Source organism: Amphiprion ocellaris, chromosome 23 (genome assembly GCF_022539595.1).
Source record: "Amphiprion ocellaris isolate individual 3 ecotype Okinawa chromosome 23, ASM2253959v1, whole genome shotgun sequence".
Taxonomy (NCBI): Eukaryota; Metazoa; Chordata; class Actinopteri; family Pomacentridae; genus Amphiprion; species Amphiprion ocellaris.
In genome coordinates, this window is record NC_072788.1 from 25,121,539 (window position 1) to 25,142,808 (window position 21,270).

General features: G+C 42.8%; 1 protein-coding gene and 1 long non-coding RNA gene across 2 annotated transcripts in view; both read right to left on the reverse strand.

Moving 5' to 3' along the window:
- Positions 1 to 5,140: 5,140 nt before the first annotated feature.
- On the reverse strand, positions 5,141 to 8,473 carry LOC129348112 (uncharacterized). The gene is made up of 3 exons (XR_008600560.1): positions 7,821 to 8,473; positions 7,588 to 7,662; positions 5,141 to 5,276 (listed from the first exon to the last, which is right to left on the reverse strand). It is a non-coding gene; the product is annotated as an uncharacterized LOC129348112 (long non-coding RNA).
- A 4,643-nt stretch (positions 8,474 to 13,116) lies between these two features.
- LOC129348107 (integral membrane protein GPR180-like) overlaps positions 13,117 to 21,270 on the reverse strand; it is an 8,961-nt gene continuing 807 nt past the window's right edge. The window contains exons 2-8 of the mRNA XM_055007602.1: positions 21,011 to 21,116; positions 20,564 to 20,744; positions 19,519 to 19,568; positions 17,159 to 17,316; positions 16,857 to 17,054; positions 16,692 to 16,769; positions 13,117 to 15,309 (exon numbers count right to left, since the gene is read on the reverse strand). Of these exons, the coding sequence (XP_054863577.1) occupies positions 15,154 to 15,309; positions 16,692 to 16,769; positions 16,857 to 17,054; positions 17,159 to 17,316; positions 19,519 to 19,568; positions 20,564 to 20,744; positions 21,011 to 21,116 (927 nt within the window). The 3' untranslated portion in view covers positions 13,117 to 15,153. The remainder of the gene's footprint in view (positions 15,310 to 16,691; positions 16,770 to 16,856; positions 17,055 to 17,158; positions 17,317 to 19,518; positions 19,569 to 20,563; positions 20,745 to 21,010; positions 21,117 to 21,270) is intronic.

Here is a 21,270-nt window from a genome sequence, read left to right on the forward strand (position 1 = left end):
GCGAGAAATCGAAATTCGCGGTGCCGCCACAGACACGCCCTTTGATGTTGAGCCACCATTTTCTCTGGGGATCATCATCAATGTGTTCTGGCTTATGTCACCAAATTTGAGGTGAATCTGATCAACCTGCTAAGAATAGTACATCAAAGTGTGAAAAATGTCAATTTCCTGCTACCACAAGGTGGCGCTATGACTGTGAATGTATATAACCACATGGATGTCATCAGGGCTGGACATTGATCACACATGTCAAATTTCAGGCAGATTGGACCGTGTACAGCTGAGTTAGACACCACTTCCTGTTTCATGGCGAAGGATCCATTTTTTTGGGAGTCGCCATGGCCACGCCCTTTGAAATGAGATGAACATTTTGATACCTTTTCATCAGTTCGCGTGTTTGCATGTATTGGCCAAATTTGAGGTCTCTCGGACTTATCCCCGATGAGGGGAAAAGGCAATTCAACCGTCAGGAAAAGAAAGAATAATAATAATAATAATAATAATAATAATAATAATAATAATAATAATAATAATAATAATAATAATAATAATTCCTAGCATTCCAATAGGGTCTTCGCACCAGTCGGTGCTCGGACCCTAACTAGAAACACTGACTTTAACAGTTAAATGCAAGTCAACTCAAATCAACTCAACTTTATTTCTAAAGCGCTTTAAAACAGCAGCCGCTGAAACAGAGTGCTGTACAATAAACAACGAAATAAAACATTAAAACAATAAATAAAACATACACATATTAAGACAGCAGCACAATAAAACAGAAGCAGAGTCTCATGCTGTGTTAAAAGCCAGTGAATAAAAATAGGTTTTAAGTTTGGTTTTCAAAACCGCCAGTGAGGGAGCCTCTCTGATGTGCATAGGGAGATTATTCCACAATCTGGGAGCAGCAACAGAGAAGGCTCTATCTCCTCTGAGCTTCCTCCTAGACCTCGGAACCTCCAGAAGCAGCTGAACAGCTGATCTGAGGGTTGGTGAGGAGGGATGAGGATGGATGAGGATGGAGCAGCTCAGAGAGGTAGGGAGGGGCCAGACCATTTAAGGCTTTAAGAACAAATAAAAGAACCTTCAAAGCAACCCTAAAGCGCACGGGGAGCCAATGGAGGGAGGCTAAAACAGACGTAATGTGCTCATATTTTGGAGGGCAGCAGCAGCATTCTGAGCCAACTGGAGACGCGCTAGAGCAGACTGGCTAAGAACAAGAACCGCATCATCCCCAGAGTCGTTTGCCAGGAGAACATCATTAAAAACCCGTAGCAGTGCTGACTCCGTGCTATGCAGAGTCTGAAAACCAGACTGAAAAACCTCCAGTACGTTGTGCTCATCTAAAGAGGACTTCAGCTGGGCATGAACAACTGTCTCTAAAATTCTGGAAAGAAAGGGCAGCTTGGAGATTGTTCTGAAGTTAGATAAAACTGTGGTGTCGAGGCCAGGTTTCTTCAGCAGTGTTTGGACTGCAGCGTGTTTAAAACTAGTGGGGGACCACGCCAGTGGACAGACAGCTGTTAATGACGGTTTAAAACTGACTGCCCAATACATGGAAAAACCTCTTTTAAAAAGTGAGGCGGGATGGAGTCGTGAGGGACCCTTTATGTGGCAGACAGTGTCTATGAAAAACGACAGAGTAACGGGCTGAAATTTATGGAGCCCAGCCGGGCAGCAGACAGAGGCAGAGGGGTCGACGGCAGGAGCTGAGATCAGAGCCCTTGTACTAACAACTTTATCAATAAAAAACTCCTGAAAGTTGACGCACAGTTCGATGGATGCTTCCTGGCAAACCGGCTTGGGAGCATTTAAAACTGAGTCAGTGGTATTAAATAAAACTCGAGGGTTGTGGCAGTTTGACTCAATGACTCCAGCTAAGTGAGCCCTTTTGGCTTCCTTAACCACAGTCTGATAGTCTCTCCAGCGGTCTTTTCAAATTAAAAACGACACTTGCAGCTTGTTCTTCTTCCAGCTGCGCTCAGCTCTACCACACTCCCTCCTCACTGCTCCAGTTGCGTCGTTGAACCAGGGCTCCAGTTTTGCTCTACGATGTGCAGTCTTTAAAGGAGCCACGGAGTTCAGAACACCTTGACAGAATAGAATGGAACCATGAGCTGAGTTCCTCTGTATCCATAGAGGATAAACTAGAGGGGGACGCCGAGCTGATTAAAAGCAGCGGAGAAGCGACCGGCAGAGAGAGAGTTCAAAAACCCGACAGTGCCGAGCAGGAGTGCTGGATTTAAGACCAGCACACGGAAAGCTGACATTAAAAATCACAGGCTTATGATCAGAGAATACGTTATCACTGATCTCAATATTCGACACAGACAATCCATAAGACAGAACAGGTCTAGCGTGTGTCCGTGTTCATGTGTGGGACCCGACACACACTGAACCACATTAAAAGAGGCAATAAGACTTAGAAAGTCCTTCACCAGCCGCTTATCGGGACAGCACACACGAATATTAAAATGCACAATATTTCTCCTGTCTGGATTAAATTTCAGAAATACAGTTTAGATTTACTAAATATTCCAGGAATTCTTGCTCTCAGTTTGGACCATAGAAATGAACTTGTTGTTGAGGCAGTTTGTGTTTGAGTTTTTCTGCCTCGAGCTTCATCACCAGTGATGTTCAGGACTCATTCTTGTATTTTACACTCTCTGATGTTTTCTTTTCTTCATGTCTAGTGTGTGAATCATTTCTGGTTTGTCTCTTCAGTGTCTCATGTGGCCCTGCAGCTTCTCCTCCTCCACCTCCTCCTGAAGCCTTCATCTTCTTCATCATCAGCTGCTCAGTGACTCTGTTGGACGTCTCACCGTGTGGCAGCAGCTCAGGTCAGTGGTGAAGATCCTCTTTATCAGCTCCACACCCACAGACGTAGTGAACGCAGCGTCTGTTGTTGTGCTAATAAGAAAGCCTGCATCTGAGCAGCAGCAGCTCTGTTCACTCCAGCCTCAGTCACACATGGAGTCAGAGCAACACTCTGTCAGAGCTGATTCCTCAATGTTAGATCTGATTAATCTCTCTCTAGTAACAGGTTATATACCACAGGCTTTTAAGGTTGCTGTAATCAAACCTTTACTTAAAAAGCCCACTCTAGATCCAGATGTTTTAGCCAACTATAGACCCAGTTTCCAACCTCCCATTTCTCTCCAAAATTCTGGAAAGAACAGTTGCAACTCAATTATGTGAACATTTACAAAGGAATAGCTTGTTTGAAGAGTTTCAGTCAGGCTTCAGAGTGCATCATAGCACAGAAAACTAGCTCTGGTGAAAGTTACTAATGACCTTCTCATAGCGTCAGATAATGGACTGGTCTCTATACTTATTTTATTGGACCTTAGTGCAGCATTCGATACAATCGACCACAAACTTTTATTACAGCGACTAGAACATTCTATTGGCATTAAAGGGACAGCACTGGACTGGTTTAAATCCTACTTATCAGACAGGTTCCAGTTTGTGCATGTCAACAATGACTCTTCTGAGCATACTAGGGTTAATCATGGAGTTCCTCAGGGTTCTGTCTTAGGACCAATACTGTTCACATTATACATGCTTCCCTTAGGCAACATTATTAGGAAGCACTGTATTAATTTCCATTGTTATGCTGACGACACTCAATTGTATTTATCTATGAAGCCAAATGAAACTAATCAGCTAGCTAGACTGCAAGATTGTCTTAAGGACATAAAGACCTGGATGACCTATAATTTCTTACTACTAAATTCAGACAAGACTGAAGTCATTGTATTTGGCCCCAAACATCTTAGAGAATTGCTTTCAAAGCATATAGTTACTCTGGATGGCATTACATTGGCCTCCAGTACTACTGTGAGGAACCTCGGTGTTATCTTTGACCAGGACATGTCCTTTAACTCGCACATAAAACAAATCTGTAGGACTTCCTTTTTCCACCTGAGAAATATTGTGAAAATCAGGAACATCCTGTCTCAGAGTGATGCAGAAAAACTAGTCCATGCATTTGTTACTTCTAGGCTTGACTACTGTAATTCCTTATTATCAGGTTGTCCCAATAGCTCTCTGAAACATCTACAGCTGATCCAAAATGCTGCAGCCAGAGTACTGACGGGAGTTAGCAAGAGAGATCATATTTCTCCTATATTGGTTTCTCTTCATTGGCTTCCTGTTAAATCTAGAATAGAATTCAAAATCCTTCTTCTGACATATAAAGCTCTTAACAACCAATCTCCATCATATCTTAAAGACCTGATAGTACCATATTATCCTAGCAGAACTCTTCGCTCTCAGACTGCAGGCTTACTTGTTGTTCCTAGAATCTCTAAAAGTAGAATGGGAGGCAGAGCCTTCAGTTATCAGGCGCCTCTCCTGTGGAACCAGCTCCCAGTTTGGGTTCGGGAGGCGGACACCCTCTCTATTTTTAAGACCAGGCTTAAAACCTTCCTTTTCGACAAAGCTTATAGTTAGGGCTGACTGGGGGACCCTGACGGGGTATGCTGGTGTTTTCATTTGCACAACTGACTTCCCCTCTTGACGTCCCTTTAGTTTGCCCCTAGTTATGCTGCTATAGGCCTAGACTGCTGGGGAACCTCTCTTGATGCACTGAGCCCTTCTCTAACTACCTATGTATTTACTATATATACCATTATTGCATTACATTCACTCTGTTTCTTTCTGTGTCCTTTCTCCGAGTGTCCCTGGTCCCAGAGCTGGATGCTGGATGCTTCAGATGTGTGGCTGTGTTTTATGGTCCTTGTGTCCCACCCCCCCACCTCTCTATCTCTACCCCTCTATCTCTACCTCTACCCCTCTATCTCTACCTTTCTACCTCTTCTGTCCCTCTCAACCCGCCCGGCCAGCAGGCAGATGGTCCCCCCACATTAGAGCCGGGTTCTGCTCGAGGTTTTTTTCCCTGTTAAAAGGGTGTTTTCCTTGCCACTGTCGCCTTTTGGCTTGCTCTGGGGGTCAGGCATATGGGTTCTGTAAAGCGTCTCGAGACAATTTGACTGTAATTGGCGCTATATAAATAAAATTGAATTGAAAATTGAATTGAACTGAGAGCTCTCAGCAGTTTTCTACCCATTTAAGAACAGGACAAACCGAACAAGCTGTTGTATCGATTTGTCCACGATTTCCTCTCATGTGTCCATTTTAAGGAGTTTGCAGTCAACCAAGGCCGACTCAGAATCACTCCCACCGGGAAGATCTGTGAAGGAAGGTCCACCCGGCTGGTCCAGAAGCTCCGGTCCAGCAGAGCAGCGTCAGGATGGAGACGTAACCGGGTGAGTTAACTAGAGAGGCGACACATTCACATAGAAAATCCAACAATTCCTTCTGTTTTTACAGTTTGTGACTCTGGTAAATGGTGTCATTTTTCAAAGCTGGTGGGTTTTGGGCTTCACAGATTGAACCTAAATGCTTTTCTTAAACAAACTGCTGAGCTGCTGCACAGTGAAATGTTTGAGTGGAGCTCAGGATGAAAGCATCAGAGCTGTTTTACATGTTTTTATGTTCAGCTAATATCATTTCCTCTGGACAATGTTTGTGGTGTTAGAAGTGGACGTTTGTAGGGAGTTTTCAGTTGTGATACTTAATGCATAAATATTTGCAGTGGTGGTTTCACTGCAAGCATCTACTGATGTCACCAGTGAAGTAAATAAAAACAGCATTTGTTGAACTTTACGCCTCTCAGTGTCTGCAGTTAGTTTAGCTGAATCAATGCAAAGATATTTCTATTTTTCTACATGACAGGAATGTCAGTGAAATCCAAATGCTAAGAATAAACAAGTGATCTGCCTGGTCACAGATCCCACTTTAATCCAAAATAAAGACTTTGCAAGGAAATGAACTTGAAATATGAGCCACCAGTAAAAGTTGTGATCAGACAGAAGGGCCTGTATTTTATCTTTGGAGAAGTTTAACATGTAAGTTTGTGCAGCTGATCAGTGGTGAGGCCTGTGGATGACTGGAGATGTGTGTGGACACTTAGACGAAGCAGCAAATGTGTTGAAAATGAGTTGTCTTCTCAGAGTCTTGAAGATGTTTTGTCAGAGCTAAGAAAGAAGTAAGAGATCCTGCAGGTGATTGTTGAGTGGTGTTGAGGAATTTGAATGTAGAGGAATAGCAAAGAGATTTTGAAGATATTTAAGCCATAAGTTGTATTTTATTTGTTTGCTGTTCTCTCCCATTTGTAGTGAAGAGAAGTGATTTGACATGAAGAATGTGATTTGTGTGGCTTTGAAATTGTGTTAAAATGTAAAAATGAGTGATGAGGAGAAGAGTGTGACTTTTTAGTATTGTGTTTTTTAGCGTGTTCTTTAAAAGTTGTGTAGATTATCTTCTTTTTTTGATTTTGTGGATTGTTTTTTTTTCTTTCAGTGTTGATGTCACCGCCTTGACGAATAGAAGAAAAGGGCAAAATTTGCAAAAATGCCTTCGTGCCTTCGTGCCTTCGTGCCTTCGTGCCTTCGTGCCTTCGTGCCTTCGTGCCTTCGTGCCTTCGTGCCTTCGTGCCTTCGTGCCTTCGTGCCTTCGTGCCTTCGTGCCTTCGTGCCTTCGTGCCTTCGTGCCTTCGTGCCTTCGTGCCTTCGTGCCTTCGTGCCTTCGTGCCTTCGTGCCTTCGTGCCTTCGTGCCTTCGTGCCTTCGTGCCTTCGTGCCTTCGTGCCTTCGTGCCTTCGTGCCTTCGTGCCTTCGTGCCTTCGTGCCTTCGTGCCTTCGTGCCTTCGTGCCTTCGTGCCTTCGTGCCTTCGTGCCTTCGTGCCTTCGTGCCTTCGTGCCTTCGTGCCTTCGTGCCTTCGTGCCTTGCTTATGGGTAAATCTCCTGGTTTTCCTTTTTTCCAGGATCCACTCCAGTCCAGTGACACTCCACTCCAGACCACAACCTTTCCACTCCACTATCCCAGCGGGGATTCGAACCGTGACCGTCCACATGACAGACACACACCCTCTGTGTGAGCTATCTGTCACACAAGGTCCCTGGTGGAGTTTGTTGTAATGATGGTTGCAAGAGGTTGTCATGCAGCCAAAGTGTAAAAAGAGCCTTGAGCTGGATTCCAACCAAGGACCTCCTGGATGAGAGGCAGATAACTTACCACTGCGCTATCCTTCCTACTGGGTGTAGCTGTTAGTTTTCGTAAATGATGGTACACAAAAGTATTAAGGAAGTGAAGATAATAAAGGTACTAAGGTACCGGGGAGGCAAAAAACTTACCTCTACACCACCTGTCCTACAAGATGTTGCTCTAACTTTGCTTAAATGATGCTATCAATTAGTACTGGCGCAACCAAACGACAAATAAAAGGTGTGAGTGGAGATCTGAATCATGTGAGGTTTGTTTCTGAGACTGAATACACCTGATCTCATCTGATCTGCAAAGCTAAGCAGGGTTGGGCCTGGTTAGTATTTGGATGGGAGACTACCTGGGAATACCAGGTGCTGTAAGCTTTTTACTTCTCCTCACAACCTGAACAACACACTGCTAGCGACAGCTATCAACTAAAACCTCTTGGTTTCTTTATTATACACTCTATGAGGTGGATAAGCTGCAGCTCATGCTGATTTATTGCTGCTTCTGGTTGGAGCCAAAGAACAAAGGCTTCACCTGTTGGAGCAGCTGATGTCCTGCAGCCTCTTCACCACAGAAAGCCTCTGACAGCTTCAATTCTTTACACTCTGACTGCAAGACACCAATCACATAGGAACATTTACATGTATGGAACAAAGAGCTGAGCTGACACTCAACATATGTTTGAGCATTTATTGATAAAGACATTCAAACATGTCTAGAGATAGAACACCAACGCACGGTGTAAGAAAGGTCAGAACAGACTTCACCTGCTCAGGAAACTGAGGTCCTTCGGGGTGCAGGGAGCAATTCTGAGGACCTTTTATGGTTGTGTGGTGGTATCAGCCATCCTGTATGGACTGGTCTGCTGGAGCAGCAGCATCACGGCTGCAGACAGGAAGAGACTAAAGAAACTGGTTAAGAAAGCAAGCTCTGTCCTGGGCTGGTGGTAGACAGGAGGATGATGACAAAGCTGTTGTCTATCATGGAGGACATCTCCCACCCCCTGCAGGAAACAGGACCATCACCGGCAGCTCCTTCAGGGACAGACTGCTTCACCCACGATGTTTGAAGGAGGTCCTTCCTTCCTGCAGCAGTCAGACTGTGTTCAATCAAGCCTGCTCCCAGTAGTTCAGATCACCCATGAAGTAACTGCAATAAAATGTAAATAAGTCAATATGTGCAATTTCACAGGGTTTTTTTTTTTTTACAAGCATTTCTATTTCTTCTCTAAGGAGAAAGCATCTATTTATATCTGTGCACTGAGTGCTGCTTTTTTTTTTTTTTAACTTTTTTTCCTATCTGCTACTGCCACACTGAAAATTTCCCCACTGCAGGATCTACCTATCCATCCATCTATCTATGGTCCATCTACCTCCCTACCTATCTATCCATCCATCCATCCATCCATCCATCCATCCATCCATCATCCATCCATCCCCATCTATCCATCCATCCATCCATCCATCCATCCATCTCTCTCACAGGTGTGGGGGTTGATTCACCTGTTCTCAATCACCTTAATCCACGAAGGCCCGGTTCTTCATTCTTCCGCTCTCTGCCAGACCACAGACTTTGAAACCAGAACCTTTCTCCTACAATTAGTCTGGTTTCCCCTTTTTGTTTTCACCTTGGTTTAGTTATCCTTTCTGTGTTGGTTTTAGTTTCATTCGTTAAATAAACTCCTTGTAATCTTTGACCTGTGTCTGCAGATGTCCTGTGACACCAATGATCCCATCTGATATTTAGCATGTTTTCAATTATTGGTCCCATTTCTTAAAAAAAAAAAAAAAAAAAAAAAGCCCCCTGAAATCTGATCAGATAAATGAATGTGAAACTACTTTGGGTCTGCTGCAGCTGCCTCCCTCTGATCTTGTCCTGCCCACAGCACAATCTGATCAGTGAAACACTGAAGGACAACTTCAGCATGTAAAACATAAATAAGCAAAGGCTGCAACTCGTGATTATTTTAATTTTAACTTAACTTTATGTGCTGTTCAAAAACTTTATTTTTTCTGCAAATGTGTAGTGATTCCAAATCTTGGTTATTGATCTCCTTGATTACAAAAAAAATCTGTATCGACCCGGAAAAAAAACAAACATGTCAGGCACCCTATGATGTTAACTGTTTGCCTGAATGTTTTTGTTTAAAATCCTCAGTAATAACCTTTGACTGGTTGCTCTTAACCCTGTAAAACTCACTGCTGCAAAAATACAACATCAGCTTATTTTTTAATTACTATTTTCTATTATATATATCTGAAATAAACCCTAATCTGTGGGTCTGACAGCAGCGTGAGGTCAAAGAAGCTGCCATCAGCTGCTGCACTTCTGTCCGTCCAGCAGATGGAGCCATGGAGCTGCAGTGAAGTGAAGAGCAGCACAAGGCAACCACCACTTCCATCCACTGACGCATTCAATTTGACTGACGCTAATGTTTTATTGACTTCCAACCACTAAACCAATATGATCACTGATGCACTGAGCTGAAGAAGTAATGTTACATTTCAAACATAACTGGGGAAATAACCGAAACTTCTTCCTTAGGAAAGGAGAAAGTATAAGAGTATAAAGGCAGTGCAAGAATAAATAAGAAAAAAACGGTGCAAAAATTGCCCATAGCATTATATACAGATGACTTTATTCTTAAAAAAAAAAAAACAACAAACATGTAGAAGACTATATACAGAGGATCAGGTTTCAGGTATAGATAGATCGACAGATGAATCCTTACTGTGAAAATATTTAAAGACATTGAACATTGTGCAATATAAGGTCAGTCAGCAGCCTCAGTTCATGCACCAAGAAAACTTTTATGCATTTTTTAAAAATAAATTTTCTCCATTTACAAGGCAGGGAGATAACCGAAACTTCTTCCTTAATAGTTCCTGTTTAGTTTGTATGCTGTGGTGTCAGGATTACTACACGTGGAAATGAATATCAAATTAAAATCATTTCCATATCTTGACAAGTTGTTGCGATCAAAAAGTAAACTAAAGCTGCAAGCAGCGTTGGACGGGTCCTCGCATCCTTGCTGGTCGGCGAATCCACGCACATCCACCAGGTGGCGCTGCGACCGAGAGTGCATGTCGGCCTATGGATGCGATGAGGGCTGGACTCTGATCACACGTGCAAAATTTCAGGCAGATTGGAGCATATTCAGGCTACTTCTAGAGCTTTTCCTGTCCATCCACCAGGTGGCGCTGCGACCGAGAGTGTATATTGGCCTATGGATGTGATCAGGGTCAGACTCTGATCACACGTAAAATTTCAGGCAGATCGGACCATGTCCAGGCTAGTTATAGAGCATTTCCTTCCAACCACCAGGTGGCGCTGCGACCGAGAGTTTATGTCGGCCTATGGATGTGATCAGGACTGGACTCTGATCACACCTGTAAAGTTTGAGGCAGATTGGAGCATGTTTAGGGCAGTTACACAGCAGTTGATGTTTCATGGCGAAGCATCAAAATTCACGAGGCCGCCATGGCCACGCCCTCAGACTTAAGGTGAGCATTTTGATAACTTTTGATCACCCATGCCTGGACTACATCCTGGCCGAATTTCAGCTCTCTCGGTGTTACCCTATGTGAGTTTATAGCTTTTGAAAATGTACAAAAATGACCCAAAATCGTCAAAACGTATGACATATAATTCAAAATGGCCGACTTCCTGTTGGGTTTTGGGCATGGCTGTCAATTACATTTTGGTGTGTCTTGACGAGTTACATATGCCTACCAAGTTTCATAATTCTAGGTGACACGTACTGGCCGTAGTAAATGTTTGAAATTTTCCAGGTGGCGCTATGGAGCCATTTTGCCAAACACATGTGCAGTTTCCCTAAAATCTGAAATGGGTTGCCGGTCCAGATATGTGTGGTAATTTTGGCGAGCATTTGAGCATTTTTAACCTGTCAAAAAGTACTTTGTTTATTCCGGCAACGATACGTTGCCACGGCAACAGCGTTTTATGAATCGTCAAAATCTTCACACTGTGCCATCGTCAATGTGTGGTCACTCACCTGACCAATTTTCAGAATCATATGACAAAGTATCAGGCAATGGCACGTGCAAATGTAATGACAATTTCTTCCTGTTGCCAATAGGTGGCGCTATGAGTATTTCTAAATTTATGAATGTGGATGTGTTCAGAACCGGACTGGTGTCCATCACATCAAGTTTGGTCCGGATTGGATCATTTCCAGCTGAGATATTAATAATTCAATTTTTATGGCGAGAAATCGAAATTCGCCGCAATGCCACAGACACGCCCCTTGACGACGAGTCACCATTTTCTTTGGGAATCATCATCAATGTGTTCAGGCTTATGTTACCACATTTGAGGTGAATCTGATCAACGTGCTAAGAATAGTACATCAAAGTGTGAAAAATGTCAATTTCCTGCTACCACAAGGTGGCGCTATGACTGTGAATGATATAACCACATGGATATTGTCAGGGCTGGACATTGATCACACATGTCAAATTTCAGGCAGATTGGACCATGTACAGCTGAGTTAGACACCACTTCCTGTTTCATGGCGAAGGATCCATTTTTTTGGGAGTCGCCATGGCCACGCCCTTTGAAATGAAATGAACATTTTGATAATTTTTCATCAGGTCGCGTGTTTGCATATATTGGCCAAATTTGACGTCTGTCGGACTTATCCCCGATGAGTTATTAATTTTGAAAAATTTACAGCTAATTCAAGATGGCCGACTTCCTGTTGGTGTTAGGGCGTGGTCATGATTGACTTTTTTGGGTTTCCTGATGTGCTGAATATGCATACAAAATTTTGTAGCTGTACATGAAACATCGTGCAAGTTGGCCTAATGACCAAATTTTCAATTTTCCAGGGGGCGCTATGGAGCCATTTTGCCACACACATGCGCAACTCCCATAAAATATCAAATTTTTCGCGAGGCCTGATGAGCATGCCACGTTTGATGCGTTTTGGGGTATGATAAGGCCGCCAAAAAGGCAATTCAAAAGTCCGGAAAAGAATAATAATAATAATAATAATAATAATAATAATAATAATAATAATAATAATAATAATAATAATAATAATAATAAATAATTCCTTGCATTCCAATAGGGTCTTCGCACCAGTCGGTGCTCGGACCCTAAAAATGCAACTCAGGTGTGAGATGTGAACACTACAAAAAAGGCAGACATGCATTTATGGGATTGTTACTGTGGGACAAAATAAAGGAAAAATCCCCGTACAGTGTGCACATTTCTGCACGTGCACTGTTTCTACTAAGTGACAGCAAGCCTCCCACAGGGGCTCGTATGTAAGAATGATGTTGTGTATCTCATTAGCGGCTCAGCATTTCTCTCAGAACGTTACATCACGTTGGAAGTCCATGTTGGATCTCAGTGGTGATAATCTCTAAAGGTGTCATGTGGAGTTTTTGATCACTGTTGGTGCGATGGAGCAACATTCATGTTTGGTACAAGCCTGAGCAGCATCAACGACGCTTGGAAACATGAACGTAAATAATCCAATTGAAAAATAAATTTTTTTTTTTAACCCTCTGAACCATGATTTAAAAAAAAACAATCACCAAAACAGCTCAATTTATCATTGGAATGAACTGTAAAAGCAGAGATTTTAACTTTCTGACAGGGTTTAGTCTGTAAAGTGCAGATTCGTTCGGAAAATGGACCAAATCTAAGCTTAAAAATGTGACATTTAATGCAAATGACTTTTGTTTGCTCAGACCAGATTTCATCAAATTAAAAAAATGTTCTTTGGTGCAACTGTGAAGCCATTTGTGAAAGTAAAGAGAGAAAAATTCAGGTTTTCTCAGCTGGTTTTCCACAGTGATGCTAAAATAAATATAACAGGGGTGTCAAACTCATTTTAGTTCAAGGGCCACATTCAGCTCAATTTGATCTTAAGTGGGCCGGACCAGTTAAACTACAGCATATTAACCCATAAAACTCAAAATTTTTCCTTTGCTTTTTTTTGCAAAAAAGTATGTTCTTCAAATGTTCACATTTAATGAACAAAACATCATGAACAACCTGAAGTTTCTTTAGAAAAATAAATTCAATTTCAACAACATTATACCTCAGTTTATCATTTCCACATTACAACTTCCAGATCATAGAGTGTCTACAAAGGAACACAACATTTAGTCATGATCGAAACAACAGTCGGACAAGAAAAGACAAAAAACATCAAAAAACAGGACAAAATATTACAAAAACGTGACACAAAATGACGAGAACAAAACGACAAAAAATCTCACAGACATGAAACAAAACAGAAAAGAGACAAAAAATGAGGCAAAAAAGTTAGAAAGTGCCAAAAAAATGGGCAAATGACATAAACAAGACAAAAAATTACACAAAACAATGCACAAAACAATGAATAAAGCAAAAGAGAAAATGAGACAAATAAGACAAAATATACAAGCATGACAAAAAGCAAACAAAACAAACGACAAAAGTCAGACAAAAAACAACAAAAACAAGACAAAACATGACAAAAAATGAGACACAAAGCGACAAATGGACAATGACCAATATAACATTTCACTTTCTGATCAAAACAACTTGCCATTGCCTAGAAATTATTTTAAATTCATAGTTTTACTAATTTACAATCTGCAGTTAATGTCTTCTCTGGAAATTTTACTCTTTACAAAGTCAGGCCGGATTGGACCCTCTGGAGGGCCGCTTTTGGCCCGTGGGCCACATGTTTGACAACCCTGCTCTATAATATGTAGAGTCACCCGTTTCTTCTGCAGCGTTTCTGCTGTTACGCTGCACAGACAGGTTTCCATACAGGGACAGGATTTCATACTGCAGTGAAAAACCTGCAAAAACCAGCAACTGCTTGAGGTTCAGAGGATTAAAAACAGAAGAAGTGTCCTCAAAAAGTGTCTCAGCTAAAGGATAATAATGCATTTTAGGGATGAGTGAAAGAAAACTTCAGGACACTGTTAACTCAAAGCCCACTTATTAGCTTTTTTTTTAATGCTTTCATCCACGTGAATGGAGGTGGATGGATTTAAACACTGTGACCAAAGTCAGACACTTTAACGAGGTGATAACGAGTCACGGTGATGTGTCAGAGTGACGGCTGAAAGCTCCAGGAAAAGCTAGAAAGTGTTGCTGCAGTTGAGCTTTCATGTAGTGTAACGACATTAACGCATCTTGAAAATCTGAACAGTGGAAACAAACATGAAGCTGCACAAAACAAAAACCCTGTGATTTCTTTATAATGTGCTGCTCTCCAAATATCCACTCTGCAAAATAAATAACTGAATAAATATGTCAGCTGTCTTCATCGCGTCCCTCTGGGCTCCGACCGACACCAGTTAGAGGTCGTCTAACGAGCCTCGCTCAGGATGCGGAGTCGGAACGTCACTGGAATGTATTTACACAGAGGGATTCATTCTTAGTAGGCTTTGGTTCCTCCTCATGTGGAGTCATGCAGTGTGTTTTCAGCTACAGGTCGGAGGGGTTTTCAGAGGTCTCACATGCTGTCTCCTGACGAATAAATCCACGGAAAAATAACTCAACGCACAGCTAGGGTGATATTTTTGGCTTTTCCATGTCTTTTTTCGGAACTCGTGCTGCTTCGATCCGTCCAGCCTTCCACTGACGCGTCTTCAATCCGATGACAAGACAGAAACCAACAACCTGCCACAGTTTTCCACCAAAAACTATCAGAAACAATTCTGATGAAGGTCCAAAATAGAAAAGCGTGTATTCATTCGCAGCTGAAAATAGTCCCAGAGGAATGGCTTTGTTTGGAGGCGTTCTTGGTTTGGGCCTTGTCGTGTAGTTTGCACATGAACTCCAGTTGTTCCGTCTTACAAACCATCTCTTTGGCAACTTCAAGTCTTTCCAGCTAAAACGAGCCGAGTCTAAATCCAGAGCTCAGTGGTGACGTAGGGAATCGAACCGTTTGTATGATTATCTCCGTAATCCTGATGAATCCGTCTTCAACTCCGCTAACTTCCGCTAACTAGCTACCGGTTCCGGTCGCCGTCTGTAGCTCGAGGTAGGCTGTTGCTGGGAATGTCGTCCTGCGGCTGTAGAAGGAGAAAGATGCGTCCCTGCGGCGTCACGGAAAGTCCTCCGTGCTCAGTAGCGCCCCCTGTGGTTGGTTCTTGACATGGTGAGCGGCAGAGACACCGAGGACAGAGAGGACACCTCCCAGTACAGAGAGCGAGACAGGAAGAGCTGGTAGAGGATCACCATGGAGATGGACTGGCAGAGGATCACACCGATGGTCACCACCTAAACACAAGAAACACGAGTTAGAGGAGGTTCTGGTTCTGCAGTCTGGAGGACGGAGAAACTGAATGTCCCGAATGAGAAATCCTTCGTTCCACAGCTTCGGTTCTATGTGTCCTTTCAACACAACTCGGTGTACAAGTCCAACGGAATCCGTTCAGTCCTACAAGAACCCCAGAGATGTTTTCTGCAGTGGACTTTGGAGAGAAAGTGTCAAATCAATCAGCTGCTTTATTTTTTTGCTTTAGATGAGAGTCAAACTGAGTGAACACCGAATGAAAGACTAGTTTAAAAAGCACGTTAAATATATTTTTCTGCCAAATTACCACTGTCGGGCAAGTTACTCTTAAAAATTAATTAGCTATAGTTACTTCTCAAAAAAAGTAACTGAGTTAGTAACTGAATTACTCCACTATAAAAGTAACTAGTTACCAGGGAAAGTAACTATTGCGTTACTTGTTTTTTTAGTTTAAATACAGCCCTATTCGCACAGGATCAGTATAACCTGGAGACCTCTGGTGATTTGTAATAACTGTGGAGGATGTCAGTGATCTTAATCCTGTGTGAATGCTCCATGTCAGTAATTTGTAAAGTAATAATTCTCCTGCAAATTACCGACCATATTTCGCCAAACACCAACGTCCTGTGATACTACTAGCCCTGTGCGAATCTGCATGTCAGTGAGTGGGGGGTATTTTAACTGCTGTTGGGTTTTTTCCTTTAATGTGCGCCTTTTTCTACCTCTTTCCTGGTTTAATTATAAAATCTGCGGTGGAAATTACTGACAGCATTTTAGGAGCAAATGCAGGAGTAGGTCGATACACAACAGACCTATGGAGCTTTCACAGGAACAGCAGAATCAGATCAACAAGACGAGGGAAATCTAGGAGGATATAGAGATGGATGACATGTGCAGCAGTGTGTGGTAAGTAGAGCTGGACGCGAGTATCCCAATATTTGGTCGTGACGGCGCTATTGAGCCATATTGTACACAGCATTGTGTAAATAAAGTTTTAAAAAAAAACAAACCTCGTGGACGCGGCAAGCATAAAGCAAGCTTTAGCCAGTCATCATCACTTATGTGGTTGTCTCATCCCTCCCTCACCAATAATAAAAAATAGTTTTTGCAGCTCCTGTGACTGAGAGTCAAGTCTGATAACAAGAGCTTCAATGAGGAGCTTTAGTTTATAACGCGCCCCATTTAATTGTCGGTAACGGTGTTGTAACAATGGAAATAGTAATTAGTTAGATTATCCATTACTGAAAAAAATAACGCCTTTAGTGACGCCGTTCTTCTCATCACTGCAAAACCTCCTGAGAGTTTTGATGGATGTGAACTTCAGGAAGAAGAGACCTGCTAGAACATGCTCTGTGTGCTTTCAGACCTTCTCTCTCTGGTGCTCGTTGAAGACGGTGGACGTGAGGATGAGGACGGGGTGACAGAGGAACCACAGGAAGCATCCCTGCAGAGAGGAAACAAACATCTGCTGACCACCTGAGGAGCTGCTGCTGTGTCTGGAGGCTGGTCCTCAGAGCAGCGGGGGGTTTACCTTGGCAAAGCTGAGGTAGAAGTCTCTCTTCAGGGTGCTCCTCTCGGTGGAGATGATCTGGTAGAGGACGGAGGCCAGCAGCAGAGCCAGGCCCACTCTCAGAGCCATGAGGAGGAGGCCTGCCAGGCTCTGCTGGGCGTGGAAGCTGTGATGTTCGCTGTCGGACTCTGAATACTGCTCCCACAGCAGCAGCACTCCCTGAAACACAGTCTGCTCTTAGTGGTTGGTTCATCTTCACATCCTTTGTCCCTTCAGTCTGAGCCACATGGCTCTTACCTGGACAGGACTCTGTTCCTACGTACCTGTGTGATGACGCCACCGACAGCGACGGCCGTGGAGGCTGGAGAATGCTCCCACTGCAGAGGTCTGGACTGAGGCTTCCTGCCTCGACTCAGAGTCCAGCCCATACAGAGACTCAGCAGCATGTAGAGCATGGACACCTGGGACACCATGTCCCAGACTGCACAGGAGAGACAAGAAGAAGACATGAAATAATCCATCATGTGATCACAGAGGTCTCTCTAAACAGGTGAGTCGACCAAAGTGTGAACACTAACATCTGCACCTCTGCTGTTTACCTCGTAGACCAACGGCAAACAAAACGTCTGTCTGTCTTCTGGTTCAGAGCAGATACTGAGACACCAGCAGGAGTCTGAACTGTTCCTTAAGTGATGTTCAACACTCACACAAGCAGAACTGTGACCCTTGCTCCTCTGTGATTGGACATCTGGGTCACAGTCAGTGACAGCAAACGGCACTTTTCCATTAGCACCTACTCTGCTGGACTTGGTTCAGTTTAGGTTGTTTTCCATTACAACTGAGTACCACCTCATAGTGGGTGGAGTCATCATAGCACGGCAACCCGGTAGCTACTTTACTGTCTGCATACAGGAGACAACCACGTTACTTTCAAAATATACTCACCAATGGGATAAGTAATGTACTGTAGTTTCCAGACTATAAGCTGCTACTTATTTCTCACGCTTTGAACCCTGTGGCTTAAACAATGATGCGGATATTGTATAGATTTTTACAGGTGAGTTTCATGAAATCAATACGTTTAGCCTCGTCACATCAGACCAATGAAACTGTTCCAATTCAATCAAACGCACTCACACTAAATTCTTCAGATCAGTCATTTTGCACTTCATGCACACACCCTCATCATGGAAAACACACAAAGAAATGTGTGTGATGCAGGTTTTAAGTTAAAGGCAATCAATCTGCCTGTGGAAGAAGGAAATAGAGCTGCTGCAGTAAACTGGCATCAATGAATCCATGGTGAGACGTTGGAGTCGTCAGCATGAAGAACTGACTCATTGCGTTTTACTGTCGTGTTACACTGTTCAGAAAAAAGCATTTATTTAACTAAAAGTTAAAAAAATCTTTCGTGTAAATATCTCGTTACAACGTGGACACATGCGGCTTATAGACAGGTGCAGCTTATATATGTACAATTTTTTTCTTTTTAAATTTAGTATGTGCGGTAAAAGTTTCTTGAAGTCACAAAATACTCGCTGGTTTTCGTGAAGTCGCTCTCATGTGTCGTCAGTCCCTGTCCAATCAGTGGCCTGCACTCTATAGACGTCACATTATCAGCTCAACTCAGCTCGCTGGGAACCCTGGCTGAGTAGGTACTAAAATAGTACCTGGTACCAGGAACTAGTCCTGATGGAAAACCTCACACACCGAGGAGAGTCGAACCAAGGAGGTGCCAGTGGAAAAGTACCTAAAGTGTTTCACCCAGACGCAAACATTTTACACTGTTGCTGCGTGAAAACCGGGCTCTTATTGCAAAAGATGGAAAAACCACTTTGCTGGACACGTATCTGAAACGTATTGGTTGGATCATTCCATGAGTGACGACCCCCTCGGGATCAGCCCACTGTCATCTACACTAACTTCAGTCTGTTTCAGGAAGTCATGAAGTTTTACCTCTGACTTACAGCCACGGCGCTTTGCTAACTTGTCAAACTTTTTCCATCATTTCTGAGCCTCAGAACTTCATCACCACAGCAGATTTCTGGTAGAAACTGACACCAGATCAGTTTTATATCCCAACACTGAATCTGGTTTCTGTTCATCTTCTCTGTAACCAGCTGTGATCTTCAGTTCTATGGGATGTCTCCTAGTGTGAACACTTTAGAGTTCTAGAAACAACCATTGGTTTCCTGGATGTGATTCTGATCATTCACCAGAGAAAACTTCAAGGCTCATATCAGCATGTTGGTAGCTGGTTGGTCTGAACTATTAGAGACGATGGAAGAAGGAACCAGGATCATCTAGAGACACGATTCACAGAATTATTTTACTTTGATGCTCATCGCAGCATGAAACTGTAGAAACTATGATGTCTATGTAAGCCATGATAATGAAGATCAAAACGGGTTCAAGAAAAGAAAAACTGTCTTCAGATTGTGTCACCCGGATGGAGGTAAAAATGACAAATTAAAAAGTTTCCAATTTAAACCCAACCTTGTGTAATTAAACTCTGAAAATGTTCATGATATGAAGGTAAAATGTTGCACGGCTTCATTAAATATCCTGAAGCTACAGTAGGTAGAGAGTCAGCAGGGTTTTTCAGACTTGTTTGATTTCATATGAATGACTGAGCTGATAATATGAATGGAAGAAACTTAAAGAAGTGAAGTAAAGGACGTACATTCTGCCAGGCTGCCCATCAGTGGAAGACCAACACCATCTCTGGAATACCTGCAGGAACCAGGAGGAGGCAACAGAAACACGTTACTACACCAACTTCACTTCAGTTGTATTTAGTTTTGCTAGTATTTCTGGTCAACAAAAAACTAAAAATATACCTTTTGCATTGGTTTGTGCCTGTGTAATGCAGATACACTTTTGGAAACACAAAAAAGATTTTTCCCCAAATATTTCATGATAATATCTGAGATTGTGTAAAATTTTAAGGGTGGCCAAAAACTTTTTTCCACCACTGTATCTGCGCTCACTGTGTTGCTCTAATGGCTGCTGAATGGGAGAACAGCACCCAAAGATGCAGTCAGTTTTCAAAGTATAAACCATCTCAGTTATTCATCCCTGACAAATGAGGGTTAGGAAAAGTCTCAGATTTTTAAATGAAGCTTGGCGTGGTGTCCGGACTCATCCAGGTTCTTACTTTACGTGAATCAGGTTTTTGTCGTTTTGTGCCTTGTTTTTGTCATTTTGTATCTCCTTTTTGTCGTTTTGTGTCTCGCTTTTCCCATTTTCTCTCGTTTTTGCTGTTTTGTGTCTCCTTTTTGTCATTTTGTCTCGTTTCTGTCGTTTTGTGTCTCCTTTCTGTCATTTTGTGTCTCGTTTTTGTCTTTTTTAAAAGAAGCTTGGCGTGGTGTCCGGACTCATCCAGGTTCTTAGTTTACGTGAATCAGCTGCAAAAACACCGTTTAAAAACTTGATTATTGAGGAACCACCATAAATATTTAGTAGTGATGTCAGTGCAGCTCGTTTTACTGCTGCTTCCACACTTTTATCCACCTTCTGTGGTGGAAAAATTATGTTAATTTCAGTGTTTTTACTGTCTGGCAATGATGAATAAAATAAAATCCCCAAACGATGTTTTAAAAATAACCAATAAAGTCATAGAAACTTGTCCAGCTTTCCTCCGTCATTTTATGGATCTAATAAAACACTCAGAGAGGGAATCGCTGCTCGCTCCTGTTCTAAACAGTGGGTGTGCGTGAGGCTCCTACCTGGCCAGGTGGATGTAGTTGCAGAGGGCGGAGCAGCCCTGCAGGGCCAGCGCTGTGGTCAGGACTTTGAGGACGGTGTGCATCGGCCCTCCCTTCCTCAGAGCCTGGTACAGAGGCTGGACGTAGATGCAGCAGGCGATGAAGTAGGCCAGCAGCAGCAGGAAGTAGAAACTGTGGAGCCCTGAGAGAGGAAACGGTAAAGGTTAGCGATGCAGATCCTCCGGGACCCATCCCTACGTCTTCTAGAAACCAGGACGATTAGAACGTTCTAATCTGGGCAGAATGTGGGTCGTTCCAGAACTGGAGGACGTTTTACATCAAATTTCAAATAATCTATGAAGAAAATACTAAAACATGCAGTTGTTGTGTAAATGTTCTTGTCCTGAGACCAAATGCAGGACTTTCTGTTGCAGTGAAAAATGAGTCCACAGTGTGAGAACGTCTGACCTGCTTCCTCTGCACTGAAGTGCTCCAGAGGGTTTCCAGCAGAGTCGGCATTAAACAGCAGCACGGTAAAAGTCAGATCAGCGTGGGAAGGGATCACTGCACTTTCCTGAAGCGAAGAACAGAAAAGAAACACAAGAGAGTCAAAAGTCAGTCTCAATACATGGACAGAAACAGGATGAAGATTATTAAACAGTTATTCAGGACTTTTATCCAACAAACAGCTACTTTTAGATTGTATTTAACTGTATATTCAAAGCCTG